General features: G+C 33.0%; 2 protein-coding genes and 1 long non-coding RNA gene across 3 annotated transcripts; 1 reads left to right on the top strand and 2 right to left on the bottom strand.

Moving 5' to 3' along the window:
* Window positions 1-411: 411 nt before the first annotated feature.
* On the top strand, window positions 412-13,428 carry LOC140046562 (uncharacterized). Its single transcript, XR_011844809.1, has 3 exons — window positions 412-1,024; window positions 1,411-1,850; window positions 13,177-13,428. It is a non-coding gene; the product is annotated as an uncharacterized lncRNA (long non-coding RNA).
* Window positions 2,090-19,868, bottom strand: LOC140047992 (TRMT1-like protein). The gene is made up of 8 exons (XM_072093014.1): window positions 19,622-19,868; window positions 15,579-15,673; window positions 14,732-15,068; window positions 14,309-14,521; window positions 6,029-6,219; window positions 5,442-5,520; window positions 3,052-3,420; window positions 2,090-2,583 (listed from the first exon to the last, which is right to left on the bottom strand). The coding sequence occupies exons 1-8, from the start codon at window positions 19,759-19,761 to the stop codon at window positions 2,436-2,438; spliced, it is 1,572 nt and encodes a 523-aa protein (XP_071949115.1). The 5' UTR covers window positions 19,762-19,868; the 3' UTR covers window positions 2,090-2,435.
* Window positions 19,869-20,675: 807 nt separating this feature from the next.
* LOC140046558 (glutamine synthetase-like) lies at window positions 20,676-24,167 on the bottom strand. The gene is made up of 7 exons (XM_072091255.1): window positions 24,068-24,167; window positions 22,779-22,978; window positions 22,448-22,609; window positions 22,146-22,292; window positions 21,701-22,028; window positions 21,292-21,472; window positions 20,676-21,026 (listed from the first exon to the last, which is right to left on the bottom strand). The coding sequence occupies exons 2-7, from the start codon at window positions 22,939-22,941 to the stop codon at window positions 20,910-20,912; spliced, it is 1,098 nt and encodes a 365-aa protein (XP_071947356.1). The 5' UTR covers window positions 22,942-22,978; window positions 24,068-24,167; the 3' UTR covers window positions 20,676-20,909.
* Window positions 24,168-24,222: the final 55 nt, after the last annotated feature.

The raw sequence follows: 24,222 nt of genomic DNA, 5'->3' as shown, positions 1-24,222 counted from the left end.
TCCTGTCATATGTCAGGGTTTTTTTCTCATGACAATTTACAACTCCACTCCCAAAGACTTAATAATAAGTCTTTGTTTATGTAGAGCATCTTGTGTATATGTTTGTCTTGTGAAATTTTAAATAGTTTATCCATCCTGTAATTGGCGGGTTACTCGCTGTTGGATGAGTATGAAATAAATAAAAAAAAATAAAAAAATATATAAGGTATGGTTTAAAGATCTTTGGCTATGTTCGGCTTTGGGATGTTATACGACACTTAGGCCTAGTGACATCTTTATAAAGTCATATTATTTGAAACACAATAAAATAATGTTTTATGTATTTGTTATTATACATCATGATAAATTAGAATAGTAACCAAAAACATTGAATATTTATGAAGGTTTTTGTCAACTTCGCAAATCGCTGTTTTTTCTTGTACTTCCGAGTGTAAATTATTTTGTTAATTCTGGATTTTTTATTTTTTTGTATTTAATATGACTCTTTACTTACTTACTTAAAATTAATTTTCATTCACATTGTTATTTCATTTTTTCATAATAATTACATACAACATCATAAACTTAATTTAAATAGGCATATTAAGTGTGTATATTTCGTTGAAAAGTAAACAAATACGAAAACTCGCGCGGAGATTCGGGTGCTTTACTTTTTTCTAGATTAAACCATAGAGTGAAACAGCCGTGTATAATGCCATTTAAGCAGTTATAACATAATATATGACGTCATAGGTACGTCATATGGGAATTTAATTATGCTAATTAGAATGTTTAATATCACATTAATTTATATCTACTCACAATGCACTTACTGGTCTAAATCCAAGGAGATATGGGGCTTCAAAATAGCAAATGGCCATTTTAAATTTATGCTAATTAACCCACTTCCCGATGTCCGAAGTTGGTAAACGTTAGATATGATGTTCATTTGAACCATATTTACCAGACAAAACAAAACAAAAATTCTGTTACAATTTCTTCTAGGTTCACCCTATTTTTTAGTTATCTTTACTGGATTACAACGGTAAGTGGAAACACATTCTTGTTGGTATGACATTAAGCCACCTTTTCAGAAGTGCAGAAATCATGAACAGATTTGGGCATTCAGAAAACTAAAGCTTTGTTGAGACTTGAGACTGCAATAGCAACAGCTATTCAGTAAACAGCTAGTCTTTTGTCTGTTCAGATTATTCACAATCCATCCTGTTTGTCAACATTTCACTCAGATTTTGATAATTTTGTAAATGATCTTACTGGATCAGATGCATTTATACATAGGTTTGTAAAATATAAAATATTTTCTACATTACGGTAACTAGAAATATTAACTACATTAGCTGTGAGGCAAGTTTCGTTACTACCTGCTGACCGTTCTACATTAGCTGGTATTGATTTTTATTTACTACATAGAAGTTGGTGTTTCTACATTAGCTGGAGTTTTCTACTTAGCTGTTGTAACAATGCTGTCTGGTATAAGTCCTAAAAGCCAGAAATTTAACTCTTGGAAGATGATTTACTTTAGAGAAAAATTCAAATACATTGAACGTTTCAAAATGCTGGATGTCATGGTAACATATTCAGTGCAGTAATTCAAAGACTATTATCTGACAAACTCATAGCTACAGCAAAATAAATATAACATTTTTAAATGATTGCTAAATTGTTTCCAAACTAGAAGCAGAAGCAGACAGTTAAGTTTTGACATGCAATCATAAAGACTGACAGAGAGTTAAGAGGAAGATCCAAGAAGAGGAATACCTAATGAATATCTGTTCTTTTCAAGGAATTATAAGATTATTATTATTTTGTGTGAGTGAATCACCTGACGATGAAAGGTTGAAACTGTAGTGGTATGTAACAATACTTTTTTGGCTTAGAAAAAAAAAGAAACTTCATCAAAAAATAATCATACAAAGCCAAATGAAATTATTTGAACAGATTATTAATAGTTACAATACATCAGATTGATAAAATATAGATTGATTTTTTTATTATTAAATTCATGAATGCTTGATTGTGTGGACACATCAAAGTAAAATTACTCAATAACATAAGAACTCAAATTTAAATCACTGACTAAATCAATTGAATGATCAATAAAAGAAATGACTTAAACCTGCAAAAATATTTTGCTAACATTGGATTATCAAAATAGAAATGTAAATAATACTAATTATAATGTAGTATAACTTCATTTTTGACATAAAAATAAACACCTGAACTCCTTCCTCCCCAACCCTTCAGAGCTTGACTTGACTATAATACAAACAATAATATGTTCAAATATGAGAATACAAGACTATACTTGTGTTATTAATGAAGGTGAATTCATTCATGCCAAGCACAACATAGGACATCTATTGAAATTTGACTATTAAGTATTTGAGATATTGCTTGTTGTTGGTGAGCCCTGAAACAAATAAAAAATGCTTGTATTATGGCCTACTTGTAGGTTGACTATTACTTGTTAGAATCTCAAGAAATGAATGCATGTCAGCATTTGTCCGCACTGCAACAGGATCAAAATGAGTCCTACTTGCTCTGTAGCCATTTTGTTTCAGCAGTTCAATAACTTTCTTCATTCTAAAAAAAATGTATTTTAAATTGAAAGAAGAAAATGAAGTAATTAATTATCAATAATAATAATTTTAGTCAAATAAGATGGCGACAAGTTATGAATTGTATACATGGTAACAGATTCATTATAAAATTTGGTTTCTTAGTTGATTTTTTTTTTATTTCAATGTCTGCAACTTGCAAAGGTTGTGTACTGGAGTTATTCCTCTTTTTATGCAAAACAATTTTAGCCATCCTGTTTTGCATAAATTTTTTAAATCTTTTCAACATTTTTGCATGGATATAACTTATCGATAAGTTGAAATGTAGGGGTTTTTTTGCATTGCTATTTTTTAGTCCGCTACAACCAAAGGAATTTTGTATTTGTGAATCTTGAATTATGTATCTAGGTGAATATAATATTTTTCAACAATCTTTACAAAAGAATATGGTATGGCTAGCATATTATGTTTACAAAATTAAATAAACTCTTACTTTAAAGCATCTTTTCCTTTTGCTGTGTGTAAATGAATGTTGTAGTAGAAGCAGGGGGCTGAGATTACCGTTTCTTGATCTTTGCAAATTCTTTTCGCCATGGATGTGGCCTCGTCACTGGGTCTTTTTACACATTTTGTACTTTCTTTTTCGTCTCCTATTGTTGAACTTAGAATGGCATCATCCATTTTTGTATAGGTCGTTTTTTCAATTTTGTGTGGCTGTTGTATCATAGTATTGACTGTCCTGCTACAAACTGCTTCACTTTGTAATGTTTTTAAAAGTTCAATTACTGTTGAGCTTAACTTTAAATGTATAGAACTTTGCAGCATAGCATGTACAAATTCAGCTTTGAATATACTATGTGACCTAAAAAAAATGTTTCAAAATATAATGTTACCGTTGAGCAAAATTACTTGAGCTAAAATAGCTTGGAAAAATTAAATTACAGTATATACTGGATGGATGAAAAAAGAGGCCACCCCACCTCAAATAGCAGTGAGTCATGTCGCAGCACAGTTAAAAATGTCCATTTAAATAAACAAAGCAAGCTCTTTTCCAAATATTAAATTTAGTCTGTCTACAGTATACGTCATTGATAACCACATCATCAGTCTCATGATTACAGAATATGTGATTGTCAATGTACGAATGATGCAACTATGCAGTACTGACTACATATCATGTATCAAAACCCGCGGTTGTCGTGCGTGTGTAAAAAAATGCGTAATTGCAGCGTGCCTGTATTTGCCTTGTGGGTATCAGTTGTTTTGTTTGTAGTGTTTAGGCCTACCATCATAATTATATTATCTGAATCCGCTCAATGTCATATGTAACAAAATTTATTTTCTCTCTATTGTTAGGCAAACAATAAATAAGAAAGTCTAAAGAATTCATGTGAATTGTTTTGTTGTGTGTTCTATGGTATCACGTCGTATTATTAGAGAAATGCACAGGCTAGAATAGAGACAAAGCAAGTCCAACAAAAAACATATTTAGTGATAATAATGATTACAGAGCTAGTATTTTAGACCAAGTACAGTATTCGCTCAGCTTAATAAGTTCTTCTAACACGTTTATTAAATTAAATGTCTGTTGTAGATTTCTATCTAACATATCCAGGTCCAAAGTTGAAAAAACAAAATTTTAGGTAAATAGTAGAGGGCGTGCTATATTAATTAAAAATTATATAGAGGGCGCTATAAGCTAAAATTAAGTTATACAAAAAATCTCGAGCATTCATCCGTCATCTGTGATATCCAATACAAAATTTACTAGGCCTACCTACCACCTGCCTATGTTCAGTAATAAACAATGGGTAATGTCAAACACCTTTCCAATGTGGTATAGCCTAGCCACCTATACTAGGCCTATGATAATTTGTTAATATGTAGATTCTTCTCCAATAAACAATCTATTGACACATATTGTTGTATGTGACATCAATACAACAATACAATTTCACTTGGCTTGCAGCAGTTGATAGATGGTTGTTAATTCGTGAAACAAAGGCCTAAGAAATGCTTTTGCTTAAAGACCCCTTCCCTGCAATTTTGGACGTTTTTTAGAAAATAATACATATATATCACTTTAAAAACATTAAACCATGTCATTCCTTGTCTTAAATGTACGTTTTATGGTAAATTATGATAAAAAGTAAAAAACAATGCACTACCTAAGTAGCTCGCGGCGATCGACCTCTCGTGGACGGTCTTAGGCCTAGCCTAGCTAGGCTTAGTTTTGTAGGCCTAGCTGGTAAACATCGGTAACGTACGAACATCGTACGCTAGCTATATACCTAGCCTGACGTTGTATAGTTGCTGCATTAATTGTCTTTCTATTTTTGCCAGACTCCGTTGATACAAATTGGGGAAAACCCGGTATTTTCGCTGAAAAGTTAGGAGTCTTCCATTTGTTTTGGCCTCACGATCGATCGAAAAGTGGGCGAATTACAGTTGAAAAACAAAAATATCAATCCGCGCGCAATGCATTTTGGGATTTATAGCGGGCCGCTATAATTATTAGAATCGACTTATTTTTCACATTTTTAACCGTTTAAAGACGAAAAAAGTTATCGCAATAGGACCATATAGTATTATTTTTACATTAAATATAGTTTGTGATCTTAAATTAGATCTAAAAAACGTAGGGAATGGGGCTTTAAATACTGGCCCTCATTATAAACAGTGCCAGGAGTGGTTATTGTAATAATGTGCATAAATTCTTTGGGATATAGTTAATTAGACAATTGGAGGAATTTTCGGTTTCAAAAACCAAATCACATGCTAAACTAGATGTTGATAATGATAATAAAGTTCTAACTGCAAATGTTTCTAAAGTAGTTTTCTAGACATGCATATTCACAATGTATTAGCAATGATAAAACATACCAGACAGGACCAAGAAAAACAGCAGTCTTGCCAGGTGAATTTTGCTTGCATTTGCATTTCAACAATGTATAATAATCACCTACAAGAAAATAATAAATAATAATACATAATCTCAGTAATAGCTCATTTAATTTAAAAACAACATTCATACAAATACAGAATTAATTTTATTAATTTTCTAATAAAAAAAAGCTCCTCAGTTTTTTAACTCTGCTTCATGACTAGTACCAAATGGATCTACATTGAAGTGTATTTACATTAAAGATTTACTGTATTGTCCCCAAAAACATGAACAATGAAAATGATTAAAATCAGTCATAGGCCATTTTGCATTTTTAATAACATTATTCACTTCCGGAAAACAAAAATAATTATTTAACTTATAAAAAGACAAAATAAACTGTTAAAATTATAGGTTTTTTTTCAGGTAAATAAATGTTTTTTTCCAATCCAATTTTTGGTGAAAATGAAAAACTAATATGAGACATTTTAGGACAATATATCTTTAAAACACAATTAGCTTCATTTAGGGATAGTATCCTTTTCATCCATTTAAAATGTTAATCACTAAACTCAGTTATGCTTACGTTCTACACAACGAGTTCCGGGAACAAAGCATCGTTCACCACATAGTAAGCAATGTATAACTTTCTGAACTTTCTCAATGCTAGAATCGGCATGTCGTGGACCTCGTACCACACGTACCATAACCAGTATGAAATGTTCATATGCAACCGATACTAAAACTTCTATTCCTTTGTTACATCGAGCTGCAGCTCTGCAAAAACAAACAGTTTCTTAATGTAAAGTGTAGATTAATTTTTATGCATACAGTAACCAGACCTTCTGAAAGATACTGTACACATGTAGATGAAGAAAACTATGTATTTGTGTGTGTGGTGTAAAGCATGATGATATTTATCTCTACTTTTGTTTCTTTCTCAAATATTCTAAGTATATTAAAATGTTTTATTGACCATTATTGTAATCAATGTGATATTGCAATGATTTTAATACAATGGACATGCAACAAAAAGGTGTTTTTTTTTTCTGCAGGGTCTTCAATCGTATTTTAGATTCTTTGCCGACAATTTAGTTAGAGCTAGTTTACTACAGAACATATACCATACCATACTTAAATTAACATCTTTTTTTTAAAGATTGCTAATAATTTATTTTAAATTTAATCTAAGGCATGAGTTACACTAATGCCTACATTTTCACACCACCCACTGCGCACATTTTCTGGCCACAATTCTCATTGACTGCAGGTGCACAATTGCATGCCAGCAGTATGTGGTACAGCTTGAGTATATTTTGGCCGGGACTGAGTTATTAGGCCTAGATGCAATGTTCCTGGAACACCGGTAGGTGGCACTGTACACGACTAGAGCTTTAACAGAACACATTCAATTACTTTAGTAATAAAAAATCATGTAATGATCTAAAATGCCCCAGGTAGCCAACATTTTGACATTGTATAGAATAGTTTTAAGAGGGTTGGAAATGTGGAAAAACAAGATTTATCAAGCTTTTTCTAGTAATTAAAAAAAAAATTAGACCATTTCCATTTAAAATTACATAATACGAGCACGTTGAATTAGACAATTTGTGCGCAATTTAGTTAAAAATGTACAAAACATTATTAAAATCATGCCTATAGTATTTTTTATCTATTATAGCTCGTCGGGATCAACCGTAATCCCAATTTAAAAAAATTTATAATGCAAGTAGATAAGTTGTAGATATGAATTCATCAAAATTGTTATGAAGTCATCCCGAATATAAAATATAGAATTTTTGCCCTTTTCGACATAGCTTTATAAAATTTAATAGAGCACATCTCGCTTATCCGTAACATAATTTCTCCCAGATATTAATATTTGTTTGCTCAATCAGTTATCTTTTGTAGCTGTTAAAACCATTTGAATTTTGATTCATCATGTTCAAAAGTGTGAATAACGTGGGTCACTTATTTTCATCTTTGCAGTAAATTTCAATATGTTATAGCTCCTCAGAATAAAAAGCGATACTCATTATTAAAACGTTTTCTGGAAGCTGTTGAATTGTAGATATGAATGCATATAAACATTTTGTGTATCGAATGTAGTGATGTCATCATATGTTCAGTTAAATTTCTTCAACACGTTAAAATGTTGTTGCTCGGATAATTCTCTTTCACAATTGCTATGTTCGTGCTTCATTTTGATTACATCATCATGTTAAAAATGGCAAACAAAGATTGGTCCTTTGCAGTTTATTTTCATTTTAAAAACTATGAGGGTGTCAAAATGTTATGATACTTCTTTCTGATTGAATAACTAAACTCTTCAACGTTGCTTTAAGATCATATTGAAATTATAAACAATAAGGATATAGACCGGGCGCCCGGAAGATTTATTCATGTGAAAAGATACAAAAGGTTTGATGATGAAGTTAGGTGCGTATTAGGGCGAGATGCAATATTCGACATTGCTGCCGTGTCACAGCCTGTACATAGGGCCTGTGGGGATCATAACATAGGGGGGTAAAAATGCATTTATTTATGTGAAGCGATACAAGGATAAACTTTTTTGGATATCATTCGTAGTGGGCTACTAATGATTACATCACCAATGACAGCAACTTTATCCTGTACGGGGCGCCAAACAGCAACATTTTAGGGCCACACCCAAATGGGTTTATTCATGTGAAGCGATACAAGGTTGAATCTTTTTTTAATGGCAGCAGTATATATTGGGGATGACAAAAACACCAATGACAGCAACTTTATCCTGTACATAAGCTCAGACAGCAGCCCTAAAGGTCCGCAGTTTCCCCCTATTCGGCTATATACTCGGCGCGTATGTCGTCTAATGGCGTTCAGCTGAGTTAGAAATACGTGATACGGACTCGGACTGACAATAAATACACAGTAGAATGCTAAAACAATAAATAAAGAGAGCAGTTGTTTCCTGTACCAAATCATCAAACATCAAACTCTTAGGAACTCGCCCAAAATGGGTTTATCCATGAAGTGTGTAATCATTTTTGAAAAAATGGGGTTTTTTTTTAACTTTTTCCGGTACACAGCAGCTCAAATACCCGAGGATTCGTGATCAACAATGTTGATAATACAAACACATTCACGATAACGAGTGACTTTTAGGCCTATTTTATAATTGAAATATATCTTTATTTTGGAATAATAAATAACACCAACACAAACACTTAAAATAACCAAAAGCAGATTTGTATTTTAGGGTATCATTTTGAACAATCAATATTATATCAAAATCATTATTTCACAACACAAAATAATATAATTTAAGAATATTTTTCAGATAAACTAATTAATAATTACACTCATAATGATCGACACCGGTACCGATTATTGTGCATTATTATTACTAGAGGGTGAGCTCGCTTCGCTCGCTCTCCCGGCCCTCTAGGAAGAGTAGACGATGGTTTTCGGAATGATCATGTTCTCCTTATACGTTTTCTGTCGGTTACCATTATTGAAAATGCTTGACATTCGTAAAACTAAACTACTTTGTTTCACAGTGTTTTAGATGATTAATAACATTTTAAAGTACAGTTTTTATTGTTTGGTAGGGCCCTTTGGGGAGGCGGAGGTCATTTGAGGGAGGTGCTTATTCGAGGTATATATGTTAAATTTTGTAGTTTTAAATGGTAACATTTATAATAAAATGAAATCCTCTAATAGATATGAAAAGTGCTAAAAAAGAATAACAAATGCTTGGTAAATTGTAGATAACAGTGCGGTGAATTCTACTACAAATAGTACCGTATAATTGTGTTGTTATAAATATGTGGATGGACGTTTATTGGATAGTTGGGTTGGGGGGGGGGGGGGGGGGGTTATTATTCAAAGTGATGTTTTATTGGAGAGGCGTTTATTCAAATGAATACCATCCTAATAATAATTAATACATTATTTAATTTAATCATCTTTTGAAACTAACTGCCGTGACAGAGTGGGCCCAAGAAAGAAGACATTATGGTACGGCTTGCAACATGGGCAGACATCTCGGTTCTAACGGGACACAGAAAGATAGCCTACAGTTATTCCTGCAAGCTTACTCAATAAAACTCAGCTATCGGGATTTCACTCGAAAAATGTCTTATCATCAAATCTCCCTATGTAATTTTATAATACTATTCCCCACAATATATTCTGATTCTTTATGGCGTATATTTAATTTGATCTTTATTAATTTGCAGTATAATTCCTATTATTTAACTAGGGTATTGCTAAACACCGCAAACCCCGCAAACCCCCGCAAACCTCCAAAAAAACATAGCAAACCCCACCGAACCAACATAAAAGTGATTGAATCATGTAGTGTACAACCCACTGGGTATATCAATGTAAAAAAAAATATTAAATTTCTACTGTTAACAACTTATTTTTGGGGTAAAACATCATTTTTTGGTCAAAAATGATTGGTAAACCCCGCAAACCTCCAAAAAACCATAGCAAACCCCACCGAACCAACATAAAAGTGATTGAATAATGTAGTGTACGACCCACTGGGTATATAAATTATTAAATTTCTACTGTTAACTACTTATTTTTGGGGTCAAACACCTAATGACAGCGATATCGTGTATTAAAAGTACTTAATACAGTCAGATAGGTCTCTGGTAGACTGTCGACAGTCTTCCACGTTGAGTGTAGGCCTACTAACAGCTACAGAATCGGGTGACAAAGATTTTTTTTTCGTCTTCCAAAGGGACACTGTATTGATTGATGGAAAGTGCCTGTTTCCAGTCACCTTTAGGGTCAAATCTATTATTTTAACTGCTCCCTTGTGTATAAAAGAGAGAAAATATTTGAAACCAGGTTGTTGCAAGGTGAACTTATCTTAAACCCGGAAATTACTTTGACCGGGAAGAATTGAAATTGAGATGAAAATCTAATGTTGAAATCATAAATTGTGTTAAAAAACTCTTTATAATATCTTCCTAAGATAGAAATATGGAACAATAGCGTCGCTGTGAACACTAATGTTATCAAATCTACGTTTCGCGGTACATCTCAGATAGATAAGGTAGGTATCCAAGGCGGAGATTTGTACCGAAGTTTTTGTATTGTGCTCGCCTATGTCAGAATTAACCATAATTTATATATAGATAACTCGATTTAAATATTGTTTTAATTACACACTAGACACTAGTGATATGTCTATATGAAAAAAGGCAATGAAATCTAAATTTGCAACATTTTTTACATAACATAACATAATAGTAAAGTAAATAATAGTTCGAATTCAACATAATCACTTAGAGAATTGGTAAGGTATAGATTAGACTATCGATTGCACACTATTACTGTATTTTTAATTCAATTTAAATAAAAAAAGTAACCGTTTTCATGTGAATTAGACTGATAAAACCCAACAAATAACTTAATCTGCCAACATTTTAAACATCGTTACTTGTCCATAATGGATCGACTACTGTATCGATTACTGCACATTGTTTTACTTTAACTGAAACAAAGTCAAATTTTTAATTGTTACTGTACTAATATTAGACAGTGATATCTGATAAAAGGCAACATTAATTAATATTAATAATACTGAACCAAATTAAATATCGTTACTTATCCACAATGGATCGACTAACTGTATTGGTTATTGCACATTATTTACTAACTAACATAAGTGATATCTGATAAAACGCAACAAACTGAATCGAATTAAATATCGTTACTTATCCATAATGGATCGACTACTGTATTGATTACTGCACATTATTTTACTATAACTGCCCAAGTCAAATTTAAAATTGTTACTGTACTAACATTAGACAGTGATATCTGATAAAATGCAACATACTCAGGACCAAATTAAATATCGTTACTTATCTATAATGGATCGACTACTGTATCGATTATTGCACATTATTTAACTATAACTGCCCAAGTCAATTTTAAAATTGTTACTGCACTAACATTATACAGTGATATCTGATAAAATGCAACATACTCAGGACCAAATTAAATATCGTTACTTATCCATAATGGATCGACTACTGTATCGATTATTGCACATTATTTTACTATAACTGCCGAAGTCAAATTTAAAATTGTTACTGTATTAACATTATACAGTGATATCTGATAAAAGGCAACATTAATAATACTGGACAAAATTAAATATCGTTACTTATCCACAATGGATCGACTACTGTATTGATTATTGCACATTATTTTTCTCTAACTGAACCCAGGTCGAATATTTTACATGCAGTGTAACTACCGACACACTGTACAATTTACCAAGCATTTGTTATTCTTTTTTAGCACTTTTCATATCTATTAGAGGATTTCATTTTATTATAAATGTTACCATTTAAAACTACAAAATTTAACATATATACCTCGAATAAGCACCTCCCTCAAATGACCTCCGCCTCCCCAAAGGGCCCTACCAAACAATAAAAACTGTACTTTAAAATGTTATTAATCATCTAAAACACTGTGAAACAAAGTAGTTTAGTTTTACGAATGTCAAGCATTTTCAATAATGGTAACCGACAGAAAACGTATAAGGAGAACATTATCATTCCGAAAACCATCGTCTACACTTCCTAGAGGGCCGGGAGAGCGAGCGAAGCGAGCTCACCCTCTAGTAATAATAATGCACAATAATCGGTACCGGTGTCGATCATTATGAGTGTAATTATTAATTAGTTTATCTGAAAAATATTCTTAAATTATATTATTTTGTGTTGTGAAATAATGATTTTGATATAATATTGATTGTTCAAAATGATACCCTAAAATACAAATCTGCTTTTGGTTATTTTAAGTGTTTTTGTTGGTGTTATTTATTATTCCAAAATAAAGATATATTTCAATTATAAAATAGGCCTAAAAGTCACTCGTTATCGTGAATGTGTTTGTATTATCAACATTGTTGATCACGAATCCTCGGGTATTTGAGCTGCTGTGTACCGGAAAAAGTTAAAAAAAAACCCATTTTTTCAAAAATGATTACACACTTCATGGATAAACCCATTTTGGGCGAGTTCCTAAGAGTTTGATGTTTGATGATTTGGTACAGGAAACAACTGCTCTCTTTATTTATTGTTTTATCATTCTGCTGTGTATTTATTGTCAGTCCGAGTCCGTATCTACTATCACGTATTTCTAACTCAGCTGAACGCCATGATACGCGCCGAGTATATAGTCGAATAATAGGGGGAATCTGCGGACCTTTAGGGCTGCTGTCTGAGCTTATGTACAGGATAAAGTTGCTGTCATTGGTGTTTTTGTCATCCCCAATATGTACTGCTGCCATTAAAAAAAGATTCAACCTTGTATCGCTTCACATGAATAAACCCATTTGGGCGTGGCCCTAAAATGTTGCTGTTTGGCGCCCCGTACAGGATAAAGTTGCTGTCATTGGTGATGTAATCATTAGTAGCCCACTGCGAATGATATCCAAAAAAGTTTATCCTTGTATCGCTTCACATGAATAAATGCATTTTTACCCCCCTATGTTATGATCCCCACAGGCCCCTTGTACAGGCTGTGACCCGGCAGCAATATCGAATATTGCATCTCGCCCTAATACGCACCTAACTACATCATCAAACCTTTTGTATCTTTTCACATGAATAAATCTTCCGGGCGCCCGGTCTAATAGTTCAGTACCACTACTAGAGATGCGTATATTTATCCAATATTTTGTGATAAATAACAGCGCATTTGTTATTCTTACAGGATGCAACAGATGTTCAGGACTAAACTTTGCAATACCGACAGCCATATTTAATTGCAATTGGACGGTCATCATAACCCAACAAGTACTTTATTTTAGTGACTGAGGGATTACACATTATAGAAGCCATGGTATTTGTGGACTTGAAATGACATCATACGAGCACGTTGAATTGAACAATTTGCGCGCGATTTAGTTAAAAATGTACAAAACATTATTAAAATCATGTTTATTTTTTATCTATTATAGCTCCTCTGTCCTGAGCTACTGCTCTCTCAACAGCAAAAATAGCCTACTTTAGTTTCAACAGGGAAGAGTTAAATTAATTAAGAGTAATTTAACTCTTCCCTGGTTTCAATATGTAGGCATGACAAAAAGAAATATTTAATTAACAATATGCAGCACATTAGTAAACAATAGACCTTTTAAAAATATAAACAACATAACTTCCTGGTCATTCATTAACTGTAGTGTTGGAGAAAAACTTATTTTGTAATTTACCTGATTGAAGAGTGTGACAAGCTTTGCTGGCCATACGAAACAAGCTTGTAGTGAATAAATATTAAAGTCATCTTAGTTCATCTCTTATCATTCTATTTATTTCACTTTTAGTTATATCTTTACGGAAATCATAATATTAATACACTGTGTTTAGGGATCATACACTTCAGGTTATATATCATACAAGAATTGAAAAAAAATGCATAGCGCCATTCATGCATGCACATACACTAATTTGCAATTTTAAAAATGGACAAAATAAATAAATAGGAAATTACAGCATGTTTTCATACTATTTTAAACATTGCATACATACATTTCCATGGATTCACACATCTTTGTGAATGCACTGCGCAGACCCCCAAACCAAACATAGACTAGTTTTTGACAGGATTTTGATCATTATTTTGGACGCGTTTTCCTTTTTTTTTACCCTAGTTGCAACTTTCCTATTGCTCTTCAATAGTCCTGGCTATGCATTCTACCGATATTTCATATTTACAATTGATATACCTCATGAATATTAAAGTTTATTCCTCTGGTATAATTGTGGGTGTTCAGGTTGGTATACTTCAGACCCATAATGTATCTTGGTGGGAAACAATTCTATTTTAAATTTTTTCATTTCCTTACCTAGCTACAGCTCCAAGTATGAGTCTCGCAGCCAGTTCACGATAATACTCATTCCTTATAACGTTCGCTGAATAGTGACGCATTGTCATTTTTGGGCATCTGCCGTACACCGAGGCCAAGTCTGTTGACGTGATTGACACTATACCCTTATTTGGTGTATTACGAAATGCAGACTCTAGATAATGCACTGATGTACCAAATGGATCCAAATGACTAGATAAAAAGAACAATAAAAGTACTTTACACACATTTTCCGATTTAGTACATATATGTTTTTACTATGACATTTGTGTGTAGGAATCTGAATCATCTGATGGATCCCGATCTCATTATCTGTTGTTTGGGCAATATATGGCAAGTCTAAAGGCTTATTAACCAATAAGTAGTACTTATAAAAATTTGTCACTTTTTATTTGACATTACATGAAGTCAAATGCTCTTTGCAAAAGAAGTATACCGGCATCCTGACATATAACCTCTACACTATTGTCTTCCATGTCTGGCTTTCCACCATCATCTATCAAATGTGATTCTTCCATTTCACCATCAGAGCGGGTATCACAACTTTCTTTGGATTTTCTATTTCCCTCAATCAGTGATCCTAGTGTTCTACATTCCATCATTTGATCAGCAGTGGAATACTTAATTTGATTTTGTTGGCAGTTAAAATAAATATTTTGAACAGCAGTTGGTTTGATGTCATTTAGTATTATACGTTTCTGGTGTTTTAAATGTTTTTGCCATTGTATCCCAAGAGCACCTATGTACAACAAAAAATCATCAAAATCAATTCAAAGCTGATATTTTAAAGGCAAGTTCCACTCAGACTGTCTTACCTTATATTATGTTTAAAAGTATATTTAATTTAAAAAAAGTCATAACCATGGAGATTTATCATTTTGATTGTTTGATCTTTTTTTTTTTAAATTGGTAGTGGTAGACTTCAGTATAATAATATATATAATCTTTTGACAAATTAATTTTCCTTATAGAACGCACTACAGTAGTTTTTATACAGTTTATTTATCGCTGTATGTGATCCCTCTGTAATAGCATTATTTAGCTATTTTAGCTGTACAGGGTAATATTTTAAAATAAAAACATGCTCACCACTCTATTTTATCTAATATCTATTCTAAATTCATAATTTTTTTTCTGGTTAAGCTTCCTTTTATTTTATTTTATTTATTCCATTTGTTTGTTCTATTTTCATTATGATATAATCATAAATCACTTGATGACAGTATAAAAATGTAGTATTAATACTCACCTGATGATGCAAATGCATCTAAGCATTGTGCAGGATGTTTTGCATATTCCTTATGCTGATCTAGAAATACAGACAACCCACATAGAACAAGTTCCCTAAGAAAATAACAAAATATCCACTATCATTACTCAATTTGTAGAAGTCTTAGTTGTAAGTAGTCAAGTTTTGCAGGAAAAAACAATAAATAGATATACCACAATGATCAATTGATCTGGACTCAAGAACCATGGAGAATTGAAAGTGTAAGTGTGTCTTAAAACGCTGGTTAAATTAGTTCAAGAAATAAACAGACACCTTTACAATCACTTATTGAATTGGTTGCATTTTCATGAAATCATAATTTACACTTTTCTCATGTACTTACATCCCCACAATTAACATACTGTATCATATGTATCAGATATCTCATAGTTTTTCATGAAAAATTTATGGTTTCCTCTGTTGTGTACCACAATGGCCGGATCTACAAATAACACGCCGTGCCGCCAAGTTGAAACAGTGTTAAATCTCGGCAGCAGACCAATCATATCGACTGATCGCGTTGTTGAAGTTTTAATTAATTACACCTATTCTTGGAACATAATGTAATTAGTAAATTCGAGTTCGAATCCGCAAAATGTGTAAATAATAATTATATCACTACTTAAAGCGAAAAATAAAAACTAGACCACAATTTAATTACAAAAGTAGCCAAAAAGACAACAAAGCTTCCACAAAAAAAATTGAAAAATATCAAAAACCATTGAAGTAAAAAAAAAGTAAATTAATAAAAATAAACACACACACAAACAAACAAATCCAAAATGGTTTGATAATTATATTGTTGAACATGAAAAGAACTTTACCACCACGTTGGCATATGTCATATTAAGGCAGAAAAGACAGTGTGAAGCCCTAAACCATCTACGACGGCTCAGTCATGGTCCGCCGTCTCCTAAATTTCCTATCGTGAGAAGCATGATGCTGGTCTCAATCAATGGTGGGCGTTTCTACGCGCCCCAATATATTCAGGAAATTTCCGATTGTGAGAAACATGATGCTGGTCTCAATCAATGGTGGGCGTTTGAAAATGAATAACTTATTTCTTAGGTGAATCTGTATTCAACTTATCTATGATTCTACTTGCTTGATGAATCATTTGCCCATTGCTGTAAATCAGTAAAAAGTTGTGTAAGCGATGTGTCCATTAAAAGTGCAGAGTAATTATACAACATATCTCTAGTAAACAGCTCAAAAAACCCATCACTCAGGACCTTGTGATAAGTGCCGTGTAGAAACTTTCTCCTGTGAGAAATTGATAAGAGTCCATTAATTATGGGGTGTTTACTATTTCGACTGTCAGTCAAAATTTTTTTTTTATTTAAATCCTAAATTGATAATCATGTATTCTGTAATCATGTGACTGATGATGAAATCATCATCGAATTACTAAATACACATGATTTAATGTTTGTCAAAAACTGGATTGGACTGTAGTGCATTTTTTTATGGATTTTAGGCGGTGAACTTTTTTTAATCAAACAGTGATGTAGGCTAAAAGAACATTTTACAGTAAATTTTACAATTAACTTGATTTGAACTCGTCACTTTGACGTTAAAATATGAACATACATTAAAGCGGAGGTGTAGTCAGGGCTTTTCCTTCTGTTATTTACTTCAGTATATTAATATTAGTAGGTACAAACATAAAAAATCATATCAAAATAAGCAGTTTCTGAGAAATCAGAAAAATAAAAAAATGTGCAAAAATATCGAAAAATCACTGTATATTTTTTTAGCAGTTAGGTAATGACCTTAGTTGTAAAGGTCACGTTACCACGTTATGTTACGTCACGTCTCCTTTCTCGTCGCGGCGGATCGCTCGAGTAGCTGAAAAAACGCGCTCTACCTACTACTATACTACAAGTGTATCATTTTCGTCTTCCTACTCATTATCCACATCCAACATTACTTTTTATGTCTACTCTTAGCTAAAAAATGAAACACTGTATGGTATATAAGTGCCATAACAAGTCACATAGAGATACTAATCAAGTGAGGTTAATCTCTATTCGTTTCTCTGTTGCTGGGGCCTAGGCCTCGCTACATCTTCGCCGTCGGTAGTTTGTGATGATTGTATGGGCCTAGGCCTAGGTTCTGGTTCCAACGCATAACCATGTCTTTCTGGTCTTAGGCCTACGATTAAACATTGCAGTTTGATCCGTCTATCTTCTCAAATAACCACCGCAAAACAATCTTAATTAATCTTAATAGATTAATTATTCGTATGTATTTTATATCCTAGTTTATCGAGTCGAGGATCGAGAGAGATCGATCGAGTCGAGCGCTCGCGGAGGTTTGTAGGAGAGGAGGCGATCGAGTAAAGAAAGCCAAAAGGTCGCGCATGCGCCAATTGATTGACTCCCTAGAAAGTAAAAATTTCCCACTTGGCTCAAGTGGGTAGTTTTTTTAATTACGTTAATTACGCAAAAATGACTTGGTCAAGCCCTTAAAAACACATTGGGAATGAAAATTCGGCTTCCAAAGAATCTGAAAACATGTATACTCTAGTAGCTAGATCAACTTTCGTATGCACTTTGAGGTCCAGAGAATTTGACTTCAGAAATTGGTTTAGGGTGGTCAAACAATCAATTTTGGCTTGGTTACACATTTTGAAAATGTGGCAAAAGGTCAAAAGGTCAGGGTGAAAGGTTATAATACCAAACACCAACATGTCCTTAAATCTCGACAACCACTGGTCACAGCAAATTAATTTTGGTCTCAAATTGATCAGAAGGTATACATTTATATTCATTCTAATGAGACATTTTAGTAAAAAATGACCGGAAATGCCATTTCTTACCTTTGACCCACAACCAGGGGCATGTATGTATCTCCGTAACTACTGGTCGTAAACGCTTGAATTGGGTCTTAAACTGTTCGAAATATACATTTTGTTATTTGTTACACATTTTGAAAAATGTTACAAAAGGTCAAAGAGTCAGGGTCAAGGGTTATATGAACAAATATAAATAGCTATGTACCTCGGCAACCACTGGTCGCAGCAAGTCAATGTTGGTCTCAAAATGTTCAGAAGGCATGCATTCATATTCTGTCTAATAGGGAATTTTAGTTTAAAATTATCAGAAATGCCTTTCTGACCTTTGACCCACATACCAGGGCATCTTTATATCTCTGTAAGTACTGGTCGTAGAAACTTAAATTTGGTATCAAATTGTTCGAAATATACATATTTACATTCATTCGAATAGAAAATTTGGTTAAAAGATAACCAGAAATACTATTAATTACTATTACTAATGTTATTGTTTCAAACAACTTATCCTTGGACAGTAATTTTATGCAATAACTTATGCTTTATTGTTTCATTATAGGATTTAAAACAAATCCTTAATTGTATTTTTGCTTATAATAATGCTAGGAAGTATTTTTGACCCCCGAGGATGATCAAACATTTTGATAGAAACGTCGACAACAAAACCGAATTCTTTTCGGAATGCTAGAAGTAACTTACCGAATTCATCCTAATAAATGCCCGGGGCATTTATTGTTCAGAAGGGTTTTTTCGTTTTTGTTAGTGTAATATGGTAACATTTATCACACTATCTATTATCGCCGATATGAAAATAATCCTTATACAATGATGTCACACGCGTACCAGCACCCATTGGCTGATTATGACGTAATGCAAGTTTACCGTACCTTTAGCAATCGGAAGTTAGGATACGGTATTGTATCTTTAGCCACAGCATATTTCACATTTCTTATTTATATAGTCTAGGCCTAGGGCCTACTGAATTGTCTGTTCGTTTAATATGATTATACTTAGTAGGAGGCATAACTAAAGAAGGCCTACAACAAGCTAGCTAGGCTATTTTACTAGGTGGCTAAGCCCTATACTAGTACTACTAAAAGGACCTATACTAAACTGTACTACCTCTACTAATCGCCTAGCATATTGTAAGGTAGGTTTAGCCCGTTAGGGATAACCATAGCAGGTTAACCTAGCAGGGAGGGAGGCCTAGCCTATACTATAGACCTACCTATTGATTTTAATTTTTGGATTGAAAAACACGTCAGACTTTTCTGGAATATTGTGATCTTGGCTGACTCGTAATTTTACGCCATTTTCTTCCAAAACCTTTGTATATTCAATGTCTATTTGTGTTGACATTCTTTCCATTATTCTGACTCTATGGACTAGGCCTAGTATAGTAATTAGTATATATACTAGACTCTCTCTAGTGTTGCTGTTTATTTTATTGTTCTCTCTCTCCGACACACGTGTCGCAGCCAGAACTAAGTTGTTATGAAAACAGTGCCCTCTTTTGTCAATTGTTGGGTATACCTCGTATACCCCCATGGATTAAAGAATACCATGGAACTATCTTATATTATAGTTCCATGGGTATACATGCAAAGAATTTTCTACTAACCTCGAGAAATCCCATTCAAATTACGTCGTAGTTCAATTTCATAAAAACTTGGTATGCTGGTTAAATGTATTCAACTTTTCAGTATAGTAAATATTGTAGGTCTACCATCTTCTCTTAAAATCTATTAGACCTCAGTTAATTTAATTTTTAGGGGTACATATAGAAGAAGAATAACCATTATTTTTTGCAATTCAAATGTTACATATGAAAAAAATGACCATAATACTGGTCAATACTGTGTTAACAAATTCTTCAATTTCGTTTGGTGCATATGTGGCCGAAGACCACCTGATGGGTTGGACTACCCTCCTAAAATAACTGGCTATCCTTGGATTTACTTCTGGATAATAACTGTCCAGAAAAAAAAAAAATGGCAAGATCATATAGATAATCAGTCAAAAATCATGGCGCTATATCCATGGTTAAATTAATTAGCCATAGTTCGATGTGAACAGCACTAATGTGGATAATATTATAAATAAAAAATGTATATATGTATTTAAGTTTAAGTTAAATCAAAAAAAATTACCGGTAGGCAGAATTTATGATATCGGTTTGTTTTCATGAAACTCGGTTTGTTTTCATGAAACTCCTAAATATTAATAGCTTACTCAACGCTATGTTTTAGCAGTTTTCAATCAATCCAGACATAAATACAAAATTAAAAATACTTATTTACTTTATTTCAAGATCTATACATAAAGACAGTAAAAGAATAACCCATAAGGATAACAATTTAACATTAACAAATAATTACATTTAAATGAATTAAAATGATTTCATAGAAACAGTAATGACTTTAATTTTAAGTGAAAATGTGAAACTTGTGACCATAAAATCAATGACTAGAATTGTTCCTATCATAAATTATATTAATATTGTGGAGAAGGAGCGTTTAGTTGTTCCAATCATTAAGCACCGTTGTCCTCACAATTGCTTCAGTAACTCTGTACGGATCACAGTTAGATGATGGCCTTCTGTCTTCTAAATAGCCACAACCTGTATCACCAACCTACAAATAGAAATTAAAAACAGTATAACATGGAATACAGTAGTCTCCTTATAGTAAATTTGGTAGTAAGGAAAGACCCATTTAGTATACAATTCGGTTTTTTTTATCAGTTCTTCTGACAAAAACAAAGCTCAACTCTGTATCTAACTATTCCATGATTATTACCCACACGACACGACAGAATATTGATTGGACAATGTAATATTATGCATATTATAATTATTAATAAGTTTGAAATATTTTAGACAATTTGAGATAAACATACCTGGCGAGGGATACGTATACTTGCAGCTCTGTTAGCAATACCAGATGAAAATTCATCAATACTAGACGTCTCATGAAAACCTGTTAACCGTCTTGCATTGTCTTCTCCATTGTTTGGATCATAGGCACGAATGTGGTCATCATGTCTCTTTTCAAGTTTTTCAACAGCATCAAGAATGTGTCTAAAAAGAGATACGGATTTTTGTAAAATGGGTGGTTGCAATATATTAAAGAAAGTGATCCTAAGATATTCCTCAAGATTTTATAGAACTACAAATTACTCAGTAGATATAACATGCCTCCAAGATATCCTGCGATGCTATTTCTACCAATCCAGTTAATTTTATTGTAATAGAAAATAAAACATATGTGACTGAATATTGATATTTTTATTCATAAAAATGACTCACTTCATTCCACCTTTTTCCCTCATAGCAAGTGTACTAAAATTGCAGTGAGCACCGGCACCATTCCAATCACCTGGCATTGGTTTGGGATCTAATGAAGCAACAACACCAAAATCTTCACACACTCTGTGCAAGATAAACCTGGACATCCACAGATGATCACCCATTTCAATGCCTTCACATGGCCCTACTTGATACTCCCATTGGGCTGGCATCACCTCTGCATTGGATCCAGCAATCTTAATACCAGCATACATACAAGCACGGTAATGAGCTTCTACTATATCTCTTCCAAAAACTTTGTTGGCACCAACACCACAGTAGTAGGGTCCTAAAATTAAGCAATTCAGTTTCGTCAATTCAATGCACAATTGTCCTACATTTTACAATTAGTAAGTTTTGCAGCACTGTTCAGTCTATCCACAGTCATTTAATACGTTTTATTTACCTTGTGGTCCTGGATAGCCAAGCTTAGGCCATCCAAATGGATGCTTATCCTGACACAACAATGTGTATTCCTGCTCAATACCAAACCATGGATGACTAGCTTTTGCTCTTTCCATTACTTCTGCACATGTTTTCCTAAAGTTTGTTTCTGTTGGAATAAGATTTCAAAAGTTGTAATTTGGAATGCACAGCAATGCGTTGGGAAAGTTCAGGTAATTCTATTACAAATAACCCCAAAAATGATGGCAATAATGATTTTGAAACATCTATCTATCTCCTCAGTATAAGATAGATGAAACCTACCTGCTGGTCTTTGATCATACTTGTAAGAATCGCACATTACTAATTTATTGTTTCCTCTTCTAAATGGGTCTTTAAATATTGCTACTGGATGTAAATACATATCACTGTTACTGCCTTCAGATTGTGCTGTACTTGACCCGTCATAGTTCCATACTGGTAGATCTAGTAAAAAGAATGTGTACAAGATACAAAATAACTTTGTCAAATTATAAAAATTTGAAATGTACTTCACAATACTGTATATAAAAACAACTAACAAGGTACCGATTTTTCATGGCAAAGTATATGTAGCAATACTTTAATAAAAAAAATAAAAATCTCTAAAGTGTACCTGATGGTGATTGTGGTTCAAAGTCAACTGTTTTTGTTTTTGCTCTTAATCCCTCACCGGATCCATCAATCCATACATACATGGCCTGAACACAACCACCCGTGTCCAAATCCATATACCTGTCCATAATTGTTTTGTCTAACTTTGCCGAGTAGTCAACCATTTTTAGTTTTTAGTATCTTTTATTTGCACCTAAAATTCTGTAATAAAATAATTTGACTGGTTAAAATGTTGGGAATTCCAAATGCATTGTACCCAAAAACATGAAAATGTTTTTGATTAATTAATATAGTTTTTGTTTGAATTAACTAAAGTTTCTAATTCTATTACAGTGCCAGTGATTTAACTTTTAAGTTAAGTTAGGGCTACAAAATAACCTATTCAAATCTTTTTTTTTCCAATTTTTGGATAACCCTAGGCATATGCAACATTAAAATGGGATAGGCCTATTTAACAAGAATCAGGGAACATTTTCGCCAGTGTAGCGTAGCAAAAAGCTATACAAAACAACCTTATTGCTACACATTTTGAAAATTGTGTAGCAAAAAATACAATACAAAACTATGTTTCTCGACTTAAAAATCAGTTTTATTAGCAATATTGCTAAACAAAATTTTTAAATGAAAATTTTCCCTGAGAATGACTGTTTCAGGGGGGGGGGGGACAATAAATCTATATAATACCTAAACAATGCAAGGGAAATGACGCAAGTTGGGCGATTCAATTCTCTATTCATCCAGCTAAAGAATTCCAATACTTTCTATGAAACAAGTCTGATGACGTAATAACAACCAGCATGCAGTATGGTCGTGGACTGAAGCAATTCCATTGGCCAGTAATGGTTACGCCCACATTTTGGCCCACGAGGCGGATAACAACAATCCATTTCAAGGTTGTCCTTGTTGTTTAGGCCAGAACTAAAAGGCATTGGTCTATTTTATGTACACCAACTAAAAACAATTTTATGAATTAAAATAGTTATAGCCCGCCTTAGTAAAAAAGAATGGGCTCTTTTCAGTAACACACTAGTAGGCCTACTAATACTAGGCCAACAACGATCGAGCACCGCCGATAGCGCGCAATTTGCGTTTCATAGAAAATAACGTTTTTCTGGCGGCGGCTCAACTTCTAGCCTGGTTGAGGAAGGTTTATTTATTATTAATTAGAAAGAGTCTTCAACCATCGTCGTTTCACCACGACACACAGTTATAAATCAGAGCATTATAGACCGATACAATACTTTTCGCTACAATATTCTATCTTCTCACAAAGTAAATGAATGAACTTACCTACTCACTTAACCCACACTATCACTTCCTCTAGCTTCGATTCCAAAATGGATAACACAGTATACAAAAACGCATTTATATGCACACAGAGAGCCACGTTCAATGGTTTGATCTGATTGGTTGATTATTGATCAACACGAAGCAATTACAATATG

Source organism: Antedon mediterranea, chromosome 4, assembly GCF_964355755.1.
Source record: "Antedon mediterranea chromosome 4, ecAntMedi1.1, whole genome shotgun sequence".
NCBI lineage: Eukaryota > Metazoa > Echinodermata > Crinoidea > Comatulida > Antedonidae > Antedon > Antedon mediterranea.
This window is presented reverse-complemented; position numbering and strand designations above follow the sequence as displayed.